The sequence below is a fragment of the Sciurus vulgaris genome (genome assembly GCF_902686455.1).
Source record: "Sciurus vulgaris genome assembly, chromosome: 5".
Lineage (NCBI taxonomy): Eukaryota > Metazoa > Chordata > Mammalia > Rodentia > Sciuridae > Sciurus > Sciurus vulgaris.
The window spans coordinates 24142811-24163807 of record NC_136465.1 but is presented as its reverse complement, the minus strand read 5'-3'; the positions used below and the strand labels follow the sequence as shown (position 1 = coordinate 24163807).

At 33.7% G+C, this 20997-nt stretch overlaps 1 protein-coding gene across 5 annotated transcripts in view; it reads right to left on the bottom strand.

The window, feature by feature from the left end:
- Nucleotides 1–20997, bottom strand: part of CLCN3 (chloride voltage-gated channel 3) — an 84314-nt gene that overhangs the window by 13060 nt on the left and 50257 nt on the right. For all 5 annotated transcript variants that reach the window (XM_079140594.1, XM_079140597.1, XM_079140596.1 and 2 more), the window contains 8 exons: nt 20595–20752; nt 15113–15212; nt 13687–13874; nt 12432–12554; nt 11030–11236; nt 7532–7612; nt 5915–6460; nt 3057–3243 (listed from right to left, as the gene is read on the bottom strand). In XM_079140594.1, the coding sequence (XP_078996720.1) occupies nt 3057–3243; nt 5915–6460; nt 7532–7612; nt 11030–11236; nt 12432–12554; nt 13687–13874; nt 15113–15212; nt 20595–20752 (1590 nt within the window). The remainder of the gene's footprint in view (nt 1–3056; nt 3244–5914; nt 6461–7531; nt 7613–11029; nt 11237–12431; nt 12555–13686; nt 13875–15112; nt 15213–20594; nt 20753–20997) is intronic.

Below are 20997 nucleotides of genomic sequence, written 5' to 3'. Positions count from 1 at the left end.
CACCTATTCATTTACTCAAATCACCATTCTTCACTATCATCCTGATGTTGATGCTTCCCTAACCCACATCTTTCTATTTACTGTGCCTTTGTTCCACATATTTCAAATTCTGCATACCATATCTTACTGTTTGTCTTGTTTTTCAACTGTGAAGGCTCTGGATGACCCACTGTCACAGAAAACACTACACACATAATACCAAACTCCTCTTCTTCCTCAAATATCCTCATTTAAACTTCCTCACCCCAATTCCTGGCACCACATTCTTCTTAGCAACCTAAGTAGTCATTCTTGGCTTGTCCCTTTATTTCAATATCTAGACTGCCACCCAGTCCTAATTTCACCTATGAAATATCCATTTATTGGTTTCTTTTTTAGTATTGTCACTGTTACCAGCCTAGCCTAGACCCTCAAGACTTTGCTCCTTAATTTTAATGACTTTATGTTACTTCCTTTACTTCAAGCCCCATTACCTTCAATCCACTGTATAAACCACGTTCCCAAGATAGTCTTTCCTAAGTACTACTTTATACAATTGTTTCTTTGCTCAAAAACCTACGTGGGACTAACCGAGTCACACTGTACTAAATTTAAACTCCTTCTCCTCCTCTTCTTTTCTTTTTTACCCTACAAATAGAAGGAAGAAAGAACCTTCTATATATTATGTATCTGTATGTATCTGCTCTGTACCAGGCATGTCCTACACAGTTTACAAGGGTTTTTTGTTGTTGTTGTTGTTTTTTTAACTAAGCATTTAACTTATCACGCACCATTCTAATTACGTTACATGTTTTTCTTTGTTTTGTTTTGATGCTGGGATTAAACCCAAGGTCTCACATTTGCGTTCATTTAATTTCATATAATCCTCAAAATAATCATAGGAGATAAACAGCTATTATTTCCATTTTATAGATGAGAAAATTAAAAATCAAAGAAGAAACTTACTCAAGTTGAAAATGGCAAAGCCAGAGTTCTGCCACAAATCTAACCAATTCCAGATACAAATTCATCCTGACATAAATCTGGGTCCTCGTCTTTTTATAATATGTTCCTTCTCACAATCCACCTTTGTTTCCCCAGAAGTATCAAAAATGTACTCAGAGGGGCATGGTGGCACACACCTCTAATCCCAGTGGCTCAGGAGGCTGAGGAAGGAGGATCGTGAGTTTGAAGCCAGCCTCAGCAACATAGAGGCACCAAGCAACTCAGTGAGACCCTGTCTCTAAATAAAATAGAAAAATAGGGCTGGGGATGTGGCTCAGTGGCCGAGTGCCCCAGAGTTCAATCCCTGGTACCCTCCCCCAAGGAAAAAAAAGTACTCAAATATATTTAGTTTCTTCAAAGCCCCATAAACATACTAAAACTATTCCCACCCCAAGTCCTTTGTCTTTACATTATGATCTTCAAAAAAATTCTCTTTTATAAAAAATTTTACTGATCTTTTAAAATAAAGCTCAAGTGAAGATTCATCCTGATGGGGCCTTTCCTACAGCCATGTATCACTATTAATACCTGATAGAGTAACTATGGTTTTTGTTTACTCACAGAACTATTCATTAGTTCTATGAGAAAGAACTAAAAGATACTTACTAAAAGCCTGAAAAATGTAATAATAAACTTTTTACCTTAGGTATTGGTATATCCCACAGATCTATACCAAATATAATTTGACCACATTTAGGCTTAGCGATAATATCAATAATTGAGAACCAGGCAGGTCTGGCTACTCTAAAAATGATCCTAAAGTAAATTGCTTGAAGAAATTAAATCACAAAGATTCGAGGAAGGAAATTTTGAAGTTGTTATCATATGTCCATAATTCAAGTGGAGACAAGCAGCCCATATAAAAGGATTGTGGCCTGATATTATTACAACTGTGGACAGAGCACCAGTGGTTTTTGTTTTGTTTTGTTTTTTAAAGAGCTACCGTGGAGATAACTCTTGACTCAAGAAGAATGAAAGTGACCTGGATGGGTAATGGAAGGAATCACAACATGTGAAATTCCTCAAACAAAAATGTATTGACTTTAAAAATAATAATAATAAAATACAGCTCAGGTTCTATCCTTCCTGAACTACTTCAGGTCTTTGTTCCTCTAGATTCCTACAATATTTATTCTCCTTTAGCACTGCATATAACAATTATCATTGCTCACTCTTCTTTTCTCAGTGTTAGTCTTCTCTTCCCCAACTTGATTGTAGTTGAGGCTGGGCCCATGTTTTATACTTCCTTTTGTATCACTCACTGTACCTAGCACAGTGCTAAAAAGAAAATGGAGGCTTAATAAATACTTGCTACTTTAATGAAAATTATTCTGTCCTTCATTTTCATCTGATATTACATTTTTGAGAATCAAAATTATATAATTTTAACTCATTAAGCAAAAATTTTAAAAAACATTAAATATTATAATCAGTTTAACTACATTTTAAATATAAAAATAACCTATTTTTTCATGCCAAAGAAGAAAACAGTCTCAAGTATTCAATGAAGACAGTTTGTTTTTATTTTCATTAAAATTCAAAGTTATCTTTTTTTCTTTTACTATAAATGCACCTTAGATGGTGGTGGGCTAATAAACCAATGTTTTACTAAGGTTAACAATAAATTACTTACAGAGCTTAAAATAAAACTTCTGAAATTTTGTTAGAATGCTAATCTTAGGAACAATGCTATAATTGTTAGAGGGAAGCCAAGAGCCTTAGTAATGAGAAAAACAAAAATCTCCTTGGACAGGATTTGAATTAAGCCTATGGCTTGTAGTGAGATGATTTCTGTTATATCACAGCATTATGTGATATAACAAATATGCTAATTACTATCATATTTCTGCAATGACAAATGTTCTCACACAGGTAACATGAAAACCAGTACTATATGGTACCATAAAAGCATTACTGTTTCTTTTGTTGAAATATTCCCTCCCTCTATACTACACCCTCTGTTTCCCACCAACTCACACATCAATTAATTAAGTGTGAGCACACTACACTACTGGCTCTTTTCTCTCTCAGACTTGCAAACATCCAAACACAGGCAAGCAGAGATGTATTACCTAAGCATGCAGCAGCACCAACCATGGCATAAAGACCAGGTGTAATGCAATCAGCCCCAACCTCACACCACTCCTTAAAGATGAACCAATCGTGGTGATAGTAGGCAAGCTGTTCCACTGCGATCCCCACAATCCTTCCAGCTATCGCTCCAATGGCCATGCTGGGGATGAATAAGCCTGAGGGAACCTAAAACAAAAACAGAACTCTTGATGAGGCAGAGATCCTCTTATTACATGCTCAAACCTACATTCTGAGGTTTTGTTTCTAACATTTTTGATTCTTTTCACATTTTAATGATAAAGCAAAATTTTAGTACAAATACAATATAGCAAAATCTTGTTTAACAATACTTTAACAATTCTATGAATTCAGTTACAGTAACAAGCCACATTCTCTAGGCTAAAGAGAAAATAACTCAAGTATTAAATACTTTTATCTAAGGGATTTCCTAATGCTAGCCCCAAACAAAATTTCATTAGTCCACATGAAATGAAAGCAAAAAGGACAATAAGTATTCAGTTTGAAGCATTATACTTTCCTCCAAGATAAAGTCCTTTCTACATATGTACAAATGACAAACAGATGCTATTCCTCTTAAGGTATGATACAAAGTGGACAATCTTATCAGAATCTCCCAATATTTTGAGTGGAATATACATATTGGGAGACTCTGATACATGTGTGTGTATACACACACACACACACACACACACACACACACACACATATTTACTCAAAAATATTTACTGACTAAATTTAAAAAGGATAACAAATAATAAATATCTTAAGATTATTTAAAGACCACTGAAAGGTTAATTGCTCTAAGCTGTTATGAATATGAAACAAGCTGAGCACAAAACAATGACAAGATGGAGAGCATGAGGGTCACACAACAGAACAGATCAAAGTGCCTTTTAAAATCTCCTAATGGTTACACTCCTTCAGCTGAAGCGAATGTAAAGTGGGTCTTAACTGCTAACTGCCTCCAGCTTCCTTAACTTCCAGTTAACTCTAGTGGCTGATGAAGTTGGAATTTATGGAAAACAGCTTATTGTAGTAAAAGGAGCTTTAACAGCTCCTTTAACTTGACTTACTAAGAAAAAAGTAAAACTTTAAAGCTTTTCTGTTATGTAACTCTTGATACTCATTGGACTAAACAGGGACAACAGAAATAGAGATCTTCAAAAATTACAACAACTATAATTTCATAGAAATAAAGCTGCTATTCTACATAATTTACATCTGTGAAAGCATACTATCACTAGTAAATACTATTATGTAAATTCTGACAATTTAAAGAAAAAGGACAAGCCAACATCTGCTTCCCCATATATAATCACTGGCAATCATAAGAAAGTTATATTTATGGCACATGTGGTAATTCCAGTGACTTAGGAGGCTGAGGACCAAGATCCTAAGTTTGAAGTCATCCTCACAACTTAATGAAACTTTGTCTCAAAAAAATAAAAATGGCTGGGGATATAGCTCAGTGAAAAGTGCCCCTGGGTCTGAAAGACAAAGCAAGCTAGCTAGCTAACTATATTTACTGACAGATCACTAATCAATGAATAAGTTATGCTCTCTTTTGTTAAGTCCAAGAGAAACAACATTCCACAGCCTTAGGCCTAACTGTTTTAAGTCCTTGATATAAAAAGGCATAGTACTCACAGACCCAGTAATTCAATTCTGAAGTGTCTTTCAAAATAATACCCTATAGCGCTATGACAGGCAGAATGAGGACTCCCCAGAGATGTCCCAATCCTAATTCCCAGAACCTGTGAATGTTATGTTACATGGCAAGGAGACATTAAAGTTAGACAATTAAGATTGCTAATCAGTGGATCCTAACACAGACAATTATCTGGATTGTTTGCCTGAGTCAAAAGTAATCACTAGGGTTTTGTTAAATGTGGAAGAGAGAAGCTAATGTCAGATTGACGGGACCAGAGAAAGACTTGACCAACTGGTTTTGAAGATGAAAGAAGGGGACATGAGCCAAGTAATGTGCACAGCCTCTAAAAGCTGGAAAAGGCAAAACTCAGACTCCTATAGCCTCCAGAATGCCCTGTGAACACCTTGATTTTAGCCCAGTGAAACCCTTTCAGACATCTGACCTCACAAGTGTAAAATAAAAAAAAAAATTGTGTAGTTTTAAAGCCATGCTTGTTGAAATTTATTACAGCAACCATAGGATACTAATACAAGTGGTTTTAAAACATGATCAGGAATAATGACACTCCCCCTACTAAGTACTTGTCTTTCCTCCTGAATCTGGGTGGTTTTCTGTCACTACCTTAGTGTGACTTCTTTGGCTGGTTTACAGAGCTTTCTTGGAACACTTGCTTTTGGAACACTGAGCTATCACATATGAAATTCAACTATACTATGCTGTAAAAACCATAGAGAGAAAGCAAGACGTGTATGTCCCAGGAGACTAGATGTTCCAGTACCAGTTGTCTGAATCTTCTCAGCCCAGGTGCCAGACATATGAATGAAATCTGAGATGATCATTCCTAGTCACGTCTGATAACACTTGTATAAAAGTCCATCAGAAAACAACTGTAGAAGAGCCCACAAGCACAAAAATGCCCAACTGAGCTCTTCCCAACTCAAGAATAAAATAGGTAGTTATCTTAAGATGCCAAGTTTTGGGGTAATTTGCTACACCGTAACAAATAACAGGCTTAATAATTTATCCTAAGGAATTATTTTTTTCCCTCTTTAAAACTAAACCCAAAAGATGTGCTTTTTCAGCCTTCATTTATGAAGCAATAACCTTTATATACAAATTTCATTTCTCATTCCATATACAAGTTTTGAACATGCCAAGATCCCCTCACCTCATATTAGCACTTACCTTTATGCCAAAAGTGAATACTGTCATTATGATTTTAAATATGAGTGCTAAGCATAACTGCCATATAGCTGAATAGACTCCAATGCCTGCTGGACGATCAGGAATATCATCAACAATTTTACTGGCATTCATGTCATTTCTGTAGTCACAAAGAGAAGAGGATTCCAAGGGGCCACAGTCTGTAAAAAGCTCCTTAATCAGCTCACTGGTGTTGAGCCTTGTGTATGGATTGGGGAAGGCTATCACTGCAGTAATGGCTGCAACAATAATGACTTCTAGAACAGGGTACTTTCCAAATTTGGTGGATTTGCGTCGACGACACCAGGCAATATTTGCCCTAATAAAAAAAGCTCCCCACAGCCCTCCAAATACGCCTAGGAGAATAAAAGGAAACAGTTCAAAAAGGTACCATGGTGTATGATACTCCACATAAAAAAGGACCAGACGGCTGTTACCAAATGGATTGATGGATCTCAAAACAAATGCAGCCACTAAGGCAGCAAAAAATGATCTCCATAAAGTTTTGAGAGGAAAATAATAGCTAACCTAAAAAAAAAAAAAAAAGAGGAAAAGAAAAATTAATGTTATCATCTTAAAAGATGCTTCTGATATTTTATAATTTGAATGGGAAGTATCTCTAAGTTTTAATGCAGCTAACTAAATTCTGTTGCAGCTAGAGTTTACATGTTTTATGCTAATGAAAATGTTTTCTCTTTGGCTACCAAATTATTACATCATTTAAAATAACTGATGATAAATGTCTAATAATTATTTAGAATATGTAGCATTGTTTAATTTTTAAAACAAATGACACATTCAATTTAATCATGGTAGTTAAGAGTAATGTACCATCAATAGCTCATAAGGATGTACTTGATTTGACTCTTCTACATTAAAAAAAGAACACACACTAGAAGAAAAAAATTTAAATACACTCCTAGTCACATTTTGTAAAAGGAAAGTTTTAAAATAATAATATGTGTGTATATAAATATATATATAAATATTCCACTGAAGCAACTAAAAATTATTTCCTTAAACATTAGTAACTGTTTAAGAAATAATCATATAAGAAAAACTTAAAAGTTAATTTAGGAACTGACTTAAAATTATAAAATAAAAATATGGATTACACTTCAGCCAAGGATAGGTTATTTTAAATGACTTCTATTAAGTCAAATTTACATTTTCTTGCATTTAATTATGTCAACAAAGTTCAGTTTTAAATAATTACTAATTTATAAATGAGTTATAGACAAGATGCTTTTCTATAGGCATGGAACATGTATAGCATATTACTTTTAATGTAAGAACTAGTGAAAACTTTCTAAAAATAAATCTGAAAACTTAAAAACACACTCTTTACCTATTATGTCAGCTATAAAACTGAAATGTTGGGACAGGGGCAGGGAGGATGAGAGGGAAATGGGAGTTGCTAGGGAACAAAACTGATGAAATTATATCGCTTTTTTGTGTACATGTCCAAATATGTAACAAGTCCCACTATTTATTACATATAATTCACCAATAAGAAACTGTTTTGATTTGAAATGTGTGCTAAGATATATTTGCAATGGTAATTACATATAATTTTAATGGTTGTATTTTTGTACCTACCTCTTCCAGGCTAAAAAGAACTCCTCCAATCGGTGCACCAAAAGCTACAGAAACACCTGCAGCTGAGGCAGCTGATAGCACCTAGAAAGAGGATGTGGCTTATTGCTTATTTTCTTATAAATTTGAATATGCCAAATAAAAACTCCTATTACCTGAATTTCCCTCTTTTGCATTTAACTCAAATGTCCTCCTCCCCCAAAGGGCAAGTATTCATTTCTTCTAAAAAGTTTTTTTTTTCCTCTTCTGCTTTAAAAGTTCATTCACATATTCACTACTCAGTCAAAAACATTTGTGCCAGAAATACTAATGTGAATATGTTGTTTAAGAAAGAGAAGGCAATGAATACAGACAACTTTCAATACATATGCTTCGTGCAGACAAGAGGAAAGAGCAATAAATGGAATGGGGAGGTCTTTCTTGACTTTTAAATAGGATATAATAGCTCCAGATTTAAGAGTTAACTGCTTCATCACGAATAATTACTCTATTCTAAATCCTGGCAAGATAGCAAGAAAACGTCAAACCTATTAAAGAGCTTCCCTATGTTTTTACTACCCTAAGTCTCCTGAACATCCTGCTAACCTCCATGTAGATAGTCTCATTCTGAAAGCACAAACAGCTTTATTATAGTTACAGTCTCTCTAACCAGAACCCCCAGTATAAAGTTAAAGGAAGAGAACAATCTACACACATTCTTCTGGAACCCCAGTCCAACTAACTGGTCCATCAACTGATCACTCCCTGGTTCATCAACTGATCATGTAAAAGAACAATTGCAAATATAATTTCTTGGGGCATTTACTTGTAATTATTCTTCTAGGAGTCTTTATTTCTTTCATTACTGTAATCCAGAAAATGAAACATTTCCCCAAATAACTAATGTTGGAAGAGAAATTAGAAATAAAAATTAAGTTGTAATTGGTCGAGAGCACAAACTCCAGTCATGCTTCTAGGCTAAAAAATTCTTGTGTGTGATGCTATTTACTGGCTACATGACCATGGATAAGTAACTTAACCTCCATCTATCTACCTCAGTTTTCTCTTCTCTAAAATGAGAATATGATAACATTACATAACTCATAAGGATTAACTGAATAAAGTATACAGACTAGCACCTGGCATTCTGTAAGCACTTTATGTAAGTTTGACAAATTACAAATAAACAAATATTTGCTTTAATTACATTGTATTTAACTTTAGAATGTAGAATTTGCTTACTTGGGAGAAGAAAGAGAGCAAATTCAGCTTCCAATTTTTTTCCACTAATAGGACTGTAGACAACACATTAATTCTTGTAACTAATAAGAGAATTCTTACTATGTATACATAAAGGTAATAGAATGGTATCATAAATATTAACTAATAACCCCAGTGTTGACATTAAAATGTAGGTGAATTAAATTCAAATACTATATTCCAATAAACTACATTTTTTGAACTTATAATGACTAAAAATCTTACCAAAAAAAGTGTGTGTCAACCCACAACAGAAAGTAAGGATATTAAATTGGGGAGACAAATGCTACAGCTCCATCTTAGTTCCTAGGTTTACATGCTATAATATAGTTTGGGTTTTGTTTTGTTTTTAACACACACAAACATATACCCACACAGTGATAGAGGTAGCACAATAATTAAGAGCACAATCTTCAAAATCAGAGAAAAATGAATTTAATCCACATTCTGCCACTATGTGGTCTTGAATAAGTCAATTGGCTATGTTAGGCCCTAGTTTCCTGATCTATAGATAGGAAAACAGTGCCACGTTACTAGGATTACTGTGGAATAAATTTTAAAATGCAAGTAAATTATTTGCTACAGTGTCATATATACATACAGTAAGTAATCAATAATGTTAGCAATTTTTGTTATATAGTGAAGTATACACTTGCTATATATTATTCAATAAGTCACAATCATTATTTAGAGATGAAATACTATGCTTATAAGTGTTCCATTTTTGGAATATCTACTATTAATGCAAGAATATTTTAATGCTGATATTAGAAAGTACTAAAATTATCTCAATTATAGAACTAAATAGCCTGATAAAGTATTCTACTTTTGTTATACTACATAGACATGGATGAGGCTGGTGGTATAGCTCAGTGGTATAGCACTTGCCTAGCATGTACAATGTCCTGGGTTTGAGAATTTCTAGCACCACCAAAAAATAATTTTTTTTAAAAACTCAGCAGGATGAAAAGGCCTGTGGTAAAGTCAGAGACACCTGAGTTTTCAGTATTTGATGACGTGTAAAAAAAAAAAAAATCATACCTTAAGGACTCTAATTGAATTATTACAGGGGACTGAATTATTACAGGGGACTGGAAAGGAAATTTGGGAGGAAGGCAGGACAGCGTGTAAGGGAGGGTGGACATGATCAATGTACAATATATGAAGGCATGGAAACGTCATAGTGAAATCCATGAATCTGTATATTAAAATGTGCAAATAAATAAAAGCTAAGGAAAGAACAACAACAACAAAACAACTCTTAAGATCTCTGTCCCGGGCTGGGGAGATAGTTCAGTCAGTAGAGTGCAGGCCCTGGGTTCAATCCCCAGCACCAAAAAAAAAAAGATCTCTGTCCCACCTAGAACTGTGGATTTGGATTTGGAAGCAAGGCAAAGTCTCAGGAGCCCACTTTTCTTCCAGAAAATACCCATAACAAAAAACTTGTGGGAAAGTCTATAGTTGAAAGCCCACTGGAAGAGCTCATGCGCTTCTAAAGAAATGGCAAAGGAATGCGCTTCCAAAGAAATGGCAAGGAATATGCCTTAAAACAGCCGAATATAAAAAAACTTCCCACATCCCCTTTAAGTGAATTTCTGGCTTTTTGGCAAAAGCAAAATCTGGCCCTGCAGAGGACATCAGCTTTCATTGCCCTTTTCAGTGCTTCTTCAGTACTTACTCCTTACCTCTAATGCCCTCACAAAAATGATCTGAGCCCCCATTCAAATAAATAAATAAAATGAATTTCTAATTTAAACCGGGAAGTCCTCAAGGTCTTCAGAACTTCCCCAGCAGGTTAGAAAGTTTTCTACATATTACACACCACTTCCAATGGCATTAGACACTGACTGCCTCCAAGAAGAAAACACAGCAATTGAGCTTTCCCAACCCTAATAAATCAATGTTGTGAAATAAGAGTTAAAACAATGTTATGTTTGGAAACACTTCCATAGCGTTAGGCAGAGTGAAAACAACTAAGCAAGATTTTTGTGTAATTCAACTGAAACCCAATGAACACCAGCTAGTCTATCTAAAGCATTCTAAAACACAGGAGTGACTGAACAGCAACAGAATGAATTCTAAAAAGATGCTAGATATTCAGAAAATCGAAAAGAAGCACAAACTAATCTCAAATAAAAAAATTTAATCTAAAAAACAGAATTTATCCAAACACAGTAAAATATGATCTTTAGTTAATTCCCAACTGATATCAAGTCTACAAAACAGATATTTTTCTGTCAAATAATCACAGAAAACACTTACCTCCCGTTTTTTAGCTTCATTTGTGCTATACTTTGGAAAGAGGTAGGAAAAGATATTTCCACAGCAACAGGCCACATGTACCAGAGGACCTTCTTTTCCTAAACTCAAACCTGATGCCACAGCCAGTACTAAAGTGATGGTTTTAATCATTAAAGTCCATTTTCCCAAGTAACCTCTAATGATGAATCCACTCAAAATTGTCTTAATCTATTAAAAAAAAAAAAAAAAAGTTAAGGCAGCTTAATTTCCTTTAAAAAACAGGAGAATATAACTAATATAAAAATATTCTTATCTTACAAAATCTTGGAAACCATTTGGTCAACTACACAATAATCTACAATTAATTTTTCAAAAACTGTATTATGTATATGATAAACCTATATTATATTCTAATTCTCTACTCAAGCAAGGTTAAAAGATAACCGTACCTCATGAAAAAAATAAAAATTACAAGCTATGTTAAAGTAAATACAGATCTTAAGTACAAGGGTTATAACTACAGAAACAAAAAAATAGCAAATCTGAATATCTCTGATGTAGAAATAATCACAGCATATTTAGATACATTTCAGACTTTCTGTCAGAAATAAAGACATTACGCTTTCTCAGAGTAATTCGATTTTGTGGAATGTTCTTTACTGTGTACAAGGAGTAATGATAACTTTTAACAACTACATGATGCTGTTTCTTATTAAAGATATTCTTAATTATCCTTTAAAAATCACTATAATTTAGCTTAAAAAATACATTAAGAAAAGCTGATGCAGAAAAATTAAAAAGGGAAAGAAATGAGTTCAAGCCTAAGTCTAATTCTCCTTTCAATTATAGTTGATGAAAGTTAAAACTCTGGTGATGCAGTTCAGTGGTAGAGCCTTTGCCTACATGTACAAGGTCCTGGCTTCAATTCCCAGGACTGCAAAAAAAAAAAAATAGAACTCCTAAATTTATACTATTGACCTACTGTGATCAAATGTTTTCTCAAAGTATAAAACAGCCAAATTCAAGAATTGTTAACTTATTTAATTTAATGAAAAGACAGTTATAAAAAAAGTAAATTAATATATTAGACGCAAGGTCATAACCGAAAAACACCATTTATCAAAGAGCCTTAGATCACAAAATATTTTTCCAGTCTCTTGATGTTTGACTAAGTTTCTTGACAATTTGCTTAGTCATGTGCTAAATTAGTGGTGAGAAGAAGGAAAAAACATCAACCTCTATAGTAAATGAGGAAATGATTATGGGAAAGAAGTTCTTCAATAATATCTGCAATCAGATTACACTATTGAAATTTTCTTTATAATAATAAATACACCAACATCAAAAATCCCCCAAATTGCTCTCCTTAAAAGCAAGAGGCATCATAACAATTACTACCTAATGATATTGTTACATGGCTTACCTCTGGAATTCCAGAGCCACAGGCATATGGAGCAAATACCTTGACCAGGGAAACTGCAAGGAAGGCAAAACTCAAGGCCCAAAAGATGTACATTATGTAGTTCATGATGTAAGAACCGGGACCCTAAAAAGCAAAAATAGTTCAAGAGTATGAACTTAATTTACAGTGCACCTCTAATGCAAATGGCTTGCCACATAAGAAACTTGAGTAAACTTTTTTTTTTTAAATTTTTGAAACAGTATCACTATGTTGCCCAAGCTGGCCTTGAACTTCTGAGCTCAAATGAGTCTCCTGCCTCAGTTTCCTAAGCATCTGGGAATGCAGACACATGCTACTATGCCAAGATGGGTAAAACTTTTAGAAGTCTCCTGGTTTATTTTCACAATAATACAAACTTTATATGAACAGAATATTTAGGCATAATTTAAAAACTAATTCTTGTATATACTAAGGAGGCTTAATCCCATTAATCCTGATCTTTAAGGTCTTGTTACCAAGATATTTCAGTTATATTTTAACTTCTGCCTACCCACAATTTTTTTGGAAATAGCTAGTAGAGACAAAACTGAACTGTCACTCAAGATTACATTCTGTTCCAATTCTCTTAAACATCATTAAACTGAATTCAATCAAGTCAGGCAAGAAACAGCATTCAATGCACATCTTACCAGCCAAAATATTCTTTATAGCTCTGAAGTTCAACTATAACAAAAATGTTAAAATACATTTGTATGTGAATATATTTAATATATGATATGCTAAGTTCCACAATGCTCTTTATTACAGAACATAAAGGTAGTAAGATAACAATTTAAATACTGTAATGCCACACACAAAAAAAAAACACTGAATTTCCTCAAGTTATCTCCACTTAGAAGGCTTATTTTATTTATTTTTTTTTTAAAAATTTAATTTTCATAATTCGCAATTCCCAATCTTCGTGATGTAATGTGTCAAATCATTTTAATAACTTCAAAGTAACTTTACACAGATTGTATTGCAATTAGTATCATTTATACTCCAATTCACAATAAATAATTAGTACCATACTCCAGGTGGCTTGTTAAATAATACAAAAGCTGCTAGAAGCAATCTTTAGTTCTTTCCTGATGTAATATATTCTTATATTTTCCATTCTACTCTATTACATATTTTTTCTTTTGGATGAATGCACATTGCAATCATCCAATATATCATTAATTCTATAACTTCACTGTATCAATGATTAACTCATGTTGAGCAAAGCAAAACATACCTCTGCTTGACCTATGATTAGTTCTGCCCATGTTTTCCACTGTGGACATTTATCTCTCTCTTCAAATGTTGTTTCATTAGATCCCCAACAACACTGTTCATGGTTATACCACAATGCACTAAGGCATATGCCCTCTTTCAGGTCAGTCATCCAATCAGCAGCAATGTCTATCAATCCAGCCAATGCCCCTGTAAAAACATGTTGGAGATGGTCAAAACAACATATCAACATATCCATATTTCTGGGAGTCAAGATCTATCTAGTTAAGAGTTTAGTGGAAAACAGGAGATTTCCTGTAAATAATGGTTCACTAAGGAACTATCCATGAATTTAAGATTTTCAAATTTTATCTATAAATGCACATATATTACTTTTTAAAAAACTATAATACTATTCTTTCGGCTGTTCTTTGCGATAAAATTCAATTGCATCATGCAAATTAATTATAATTACAAAAAACTGCTTGGCAGGAGGTTCATAAATCTGGCTATTGAAGTCAGATGTATTAGCTAGCATGTTTCAATCCAAAACTTCATTAACAAATAATGTCAACCTCATTAAAACTTAACATTAGAAATAATTAGTGAAATTCATTCATGAATTACTGTGGCAGATTTATAATTTTTTTCTTAAAAAATAGAGAAACCACATATAGAGAGATTATTTTACTGACGGAATATCAAAATACACAAATTCGTGGTCAAATATTGGTCATTCTTATCATATAAAAAGATCAATGGGTCACACACACAGAGGCCACTAAATTTTTGTGCATGCCAATTAGTGTTAATACTTCTCTCTGTTCTCCACAACAACTTTAATTTTTCATGTTTTCTGGACACAATCTTTCATAATGGAAGCTGAAAGTGATTAAAAGTTTTTAATTTTTTTTCATATACTCGTTATTTCTTAACACCTCTCACCTAGGGGCCTTGTGGCCATTCTATACAGCATGATAATTAAAAGGTCAGTCTCTTGAGCTAAACTGCTGAAGTTTGGCTAAGCCACTTACTGACTGTATGACCTCAGTCAACTTCCTTAATTTCTCTTGTGCTTCAGTTTCTTGATCTGTATCATGGTTATAATCACAGTAATTATGTCATTTTTAGAACACTGCATGACACACAGAGCACTCAATAAATATAATTATTAATTATGATATTAAAATAAGAGATACCTTATTGATCATTTAGTTCAAGCCACTTATGTTACAGAGATGGAAACTGAGCACAGAAAGATCAACCAAGTTAGATAGACCCTTTAAGTGACAGAGCCAAGACAAGACCCAGAAGTCTCTTGCCTCCTATTCTTTTGAAAGACAGTAACACATGCTTTTAAAAATTCAATAGTATCCGAAAAAATTTTTTTGAGGTAAGGAGGGGAGAAGTATTCAAAGTTCTGTTAATCTTTTAAAGATTTTCTTTACCTGATGCCAATCCTGTTAGTGTTACTACTAGCCATCCTGACCACGCATCATATAAACTTTTTGTCATTTCCCATGCTGATTCTTTCTTTTTGCTGTTGATCTGAAATTAGAAATGTTTATGCTTCATTTTTTCAAACTCTGAATAGAAAATAGAATTCTAGTATCTAGCAATTTTTCTCAGTTATCATAATCAGAACAGTATCTTCTAAATTAAATAATGGGAAAGGTGAGTTTGGGGGAAAAAATCACTGTCAGATAGTCATTACACCTGTAAGGCGGATGACAAGCATTTATCCAGCATTTTAATAAGAACCTCAGGATTTAAGTGCAATGGGAAAACAAACCACATAAAAGTCTAATTTAGATCATTTTAAGATGAATCAAACTCAATTTTGAATTTATATTTGGTACACATAGGCATCTTTTATATTAATGGAAGACATTTGTCTGTCATTCCCCTGGTACTAGAAGTTAACTGAGTTATAACTGTCTAAAAGATAATATTAGTATGTGACAATAAACGCCCATAAATACAACACAGAAAAGGCACATGGATAAACAGATCCCCCAAACCTACAAGCCTGTAAATATACAGGTGTGGAAAGCTCCAATCCCACTGGTAGGGAATAGAGGCTCTTTCATTAGTGTAAGGCAAAAGAAAAGAGTCTTTCACTGAACATAGTATAGGCAGGTAGGAGATGAACAAGAAGGTTAGAGATTTGATCCAAATCTCATTCTACTAAAACACAAGAAGGCAGATCTCCCAGTAAGAATGTATTTCTAAAGTTATCTCTTAAGAGTGCAAAACTCTTCTGTCCTATAAGGGTTGTTGTTTTATATTCTCCACTTAGGACGTTAGTGCTCAACCATCCCATAGGAGGGCTTCAATGACTTGGTTTATTTCAAGCCTATGGCCAATTAGAAGCCAGAAGGCCCCATGAAAAAAGACAAAGGAAGGCTGGGGGTATAGCTCAGTGGTAGAGCACTTGCTTAGCATATCTGAGGTCCTGAATTTGATCCCCAGTACAACACACACACACAATAAAGTTCTAAGTTGAATGAGGCAATTTTACTCCTATCTATAAGCATCCAACACAGATATTAACTACATTTAGAATAGGAGGTAGGTCATTTTTTTAAAATAATCACTAAATTTTATGTTGATTTTCCTCAATAAAAATAAATGTCTAATAAAATATTATTTTCAGACTGAGTCAGACATTCTTCTTGTACCACTGCTTGCACACCACCATAGTCACTTAACAAACATTTGCTTGACAACGTATACCAAACACAAAAAGATACTATAGGTGCAAGAGTGTACCCTCATCACTACTTCTAACAAAATACGGAAATCATTTGTTTATTAATATGTAATACAGCTGAATGAACTGTAACACATCTGTGTAATGAAAAGTACTTCAGCAGTTAAAAAGGGGACAGAAGCAGTGAGATAAAGGACAAAAGCAAGGTGGCTACAAGTACGCTGTTCATCTGAGATACGTATATATACTGGTATTTTTTAAATAAAGGGATAAATCATAAAATTGAAAATGGAAAACATTATTTATAAGGGGAGGAAGACAATAAGGTAGAAGGAACAGAGAAAGAAACTAGACTTCTTTGACTATACCCATTTTGGACATATAACTTTGGAATCATGAGAATATTTTACATAACTGGTGTGTTCCATGTGTATGTGGTAAATTAAATGATTATGTTTGTAATGTTGAGACTTTTAGCCTGCTTTAAATGAGACACGGATTTAAGAAATAGAGATTAAGCCCTGTGGTAATAATTTTAAATTAGAAGACTAGTATAAACTTAGGAGGCTAGAAATAATGGCCAACTCAGATTAGAGATCTCCTCTATGTATCATCCGCCTTCAATGGGACTGAGCTCCTTGGAGAAATGGCTGACTTTAGGTTTGCTGCTGGAAATGTGTAACATAAACTAACATTATCTTGTAGAATGCATCACATCTAAACCGAAGTTAGAAAACACAGACACCAATATGAATACACTCCCACTGGTCAAAAGAGGAACATGGCCAAGCTTGGTGGCACAGATCAGTAATTCCAGCAACCAGGGAGGCTGAGGCAGGAGGATCACAAGTTCAAAGCCAACTCGATCAACTGATGAGGCCCTGAGCAACTCAGCAAGACGGTCTTAAACAATAAAAAGGGCTGAGGATGTGGATCAGTGATTAAGCAACCCAGGGTTCAATTCCCAGAACCAAAAACAAACAAAAAAGATTAAAAGAAAAAAAAAAAAGTGGAACATGGACCTCAATGAAAAGAGTAACTGTGATAATGAGACACATAAAATGAAATTCATGAGTTCGTGAAGATACAGAAAATAAATACCAACAAACAAAAATCTCATTGGCCAATTTTCAGGATCCTAAGGAACCACATTATTTCAAACTCTCCCTTTGCCATACAGTCAGTACCTCAGAGAATCCAATCAGTTTATGAGGGGAGAGTTCTCTTTATAGAAGTATTTAAGCTAATAATTTTTAAGAAATTTGATTACCACCTTACTGTAAAATATTGAAACAGTAATATTTGATCAGATAATGTTGACCATGTTCATAACCTGGAATAAGAGGTCTTCCAGTAAAATAAAAAGATTGACAACAAAGAATTAAGTGCTTATGTACACTGACATGGTAAGATTTTTTTAGTTTAATGTTTTAAAATTGACAGTAAAAACATAAATGTGTTTAATCTCCCAGCTTTAAAAAAAAATTGTATAAGAATGGATCCGAAAATTGCAACACATTTGACTAGGAAAAGATGATTAGCTAGGATACATATCAGCTCCTTCATATATTGCTACATTATTTGAAATGTTTTCAAGGACTAGAGACTATTCACATATCAGAGGAAAAAGAGTTTGTTTTGGTTTCTTTTAGTCTTCATTTTTGCTAAAAGTTTAAGAACATGGTGTCTTAGGAACACTGTCAGGGTGCCAAACTTTAGAACACATTTAAACCCCAACCTGAATACTGTTAATAACTCTGAATGTGTACTTCTCAGTAAAACTGTACTTACCCCATAATTATATATGATAGGATTTATAATGTGTCTGACTTAGGAGCAAAGGATTAAAACAGAGGTTCTCAAACTGTGATCCACTAACACTCTAAACGGTTCCTAAGACCTTCTTAAGGGGTCTCCAAGATCAAACTTATTTTCATAATAATATTAAAATTTTATGTGCCTTTTTGATTTTTTTTCCATGCTGGCATTTTTAATGGTAATGCAATGCAAAAACAACTGCTGGTTCCTTAGAATGAATCAGGCAGTGTCACCTGTCACTGGTATGCATCACATTTAATTGCCAAGCATCCCAGTAAAAAATAAATAAATGCCATTTTAAGAACATATCAAGAAGTTACTATGTGTTATGTATTATATTCTGTGTGATCAAATAACTGCATAAAGCATTTCTGCCACATACTGAATGAGGCTACATTCTGAGGAAAAGCACTTGTGTGATTTGAGCTACAAAATAAATTAAACCTTATATGAAATGCCATTTTTACTTGAAATAAACACTGACACCAATCTATGGTTTTTCAGATTTCTGAATTTACAGGTATTTTTTTCAATAAAGAATCAAGTAGGCCAGGCATGGAGTTACACACCTGTAATTCCGGCAACTGGGGAGGCTGAGGCAGGAGGACTGCAAGTTCAAGCCAGCCTCAGCAACTTGGTGAGACCCTAAACAACTTAGCAAGACCCTGTTTCAAAATAAAAAATAAAAAGGACTGGGGATGTGACATAGTGTTACGTGATCCTAAGAGTTTAATTCCAGGTAACAACAACAACAACAACAACAACAAAAGAATCGAGTAGTCCTGTCATTTCATTTCCAATGATAAAATGTGCACTTTGAAGCAAACATTAGAATTTAGAAAATTAGTATCTACCACTGTGAGCATGATAGGGGATATTATAAAATTAATATTAAAATCAGTGACTTTTTGATACAGTATTATGGCATTGTATAACGAAAAGTGTCAACATTTGAAAAGAGTTGCATAAGTCAATGTATCATTTTCCAAATGATCACTGCATGATGTTACAAAATCATATGCTAAAATTTCAAAGTTTAAAGTGAATCAATGGAAAACAAAGTTCACTAGTACAATTTCAGAGAACACGTTACTGGTTTTAGAAACCAGTACTTGTCATTTTGTATAGTATCGAAGAATACCCATAATAATCTTTAAAAGCTTATTAAAATACTTGTAGTCTTTTCAACTACATTATCTGTGTGAGGTTGGATTTTGTTTATACACTTCAATGAAAAGAACATATCACAATGTCTGAAAGAAGTCAAGGGCAGTGGTGTGCATCTGTAACCCCAGCTACTTAAGAGGTTAAAGCACGAGGTTCTCCAGTTTGAGGTCAGTTCAGTACAGTGCCCCTGGGTTCAATACCCAGTACTACAAATGATGATGATGATACTAACAATAATAATCATATAACGTTTGAATGCAAAAGCAGATATGAGAATCCAGCAGTCTTTTATTAAGCCAGTCAACAATAGGAGTTTAAAAAATGTAATACAATACCTTGGTAAATATCTTTTATTTTAGAAAATAGTTCCTTTTTATATAATTTTATTTATGTTAACAAGTAATAGGTTTTATTTTCAATGAATTAATGAATATTTTAAAAATTTATCAGTTGCTAATATAGTAAACATCTACTAACATAACTTACATTTTTAAAAGTTCCTTGAGGGTCCTCAACACTTTTTATAGCTTAAAGGGAATCTGAGACCAAAGCATTTAAGAATCACTGGCTTAGAATACTGATGTCATGTAGTATGTATTTCCTCAGATATGCCCTGAAGGTAAATACTGTCTGATAAATCTCAGAGGTCAACATAATTCCAATTTCACATTTCATACACATGTACTGTTTTGAAATCAATTTTTTTTATTATAGTGATTTATTATGGCACACAAAAAGCCTTACAACAGGATCCAATTTGAGAAATATTTCAGAATTCAGTATTGGCAAAAGGAATCAAAGAAAACTGCAAAACCCCACAAAATGACTTCCCAGTACATAGCTTCTTTTTTTTTTTTTTAAGACAAGTTTCTTCTTTGGCTTTAGCTTGCTGAGTTGCTCAAGACCAAAAATCATGCTTACTTCTAAATCTTAAATGTGACTTGATCAACCCCCAACTCCTGTGCTGTGCTTTCCCCTTTCCTTCCTATTGTGTCCTTCAATTATATTTCTTTGTTTTTGAGCTACCTCAAATTCTGTCTGGAAAGATATGGACATAAATAAACTGAAAAAAAGGGCACACACACAGAAAACAGAAAACAGCATTTATCAAATAGGTACTTAAATTTATTTTAAAGTTTAACATATTTTGGTGGCTGAAGATCACTGGCAGCAAAACATTATTAAATGATTTATTATACACTATATTTTTAAAAATTGTTGTAAACACTTACCCGTCTATGCCTTTCTCTGTCTTTACATTTCTCTCGAACCCAATCAATAGTATGGAAATCATCATATGTACCAACACCCGGAATTGGTTCATCCAAAAGATCCAGTAAGTGGGTAGAACTATTAATGCTGCCTCCATTTGTCATTGTATAATGAGTTCCTACAGAGCAGAAAAGGAAAAATGAGTATGTTTTTTAAAAGAGACAACAGTGAGTTTTATAACTTTCTTACCAGGTGGGTAAGCCATACAGAAACAGTATCACTTGAAATAATTTCAATAAAATACAGGAAATGTTCAGAAAAATTACACAAAACTTAGAAATAAGGCAAAAAGATTCATGTCCTTTCACAGTCATATCATAGTTATCAAACGGTAGCCTGCCTAACAGACATCTGATGTTCTGG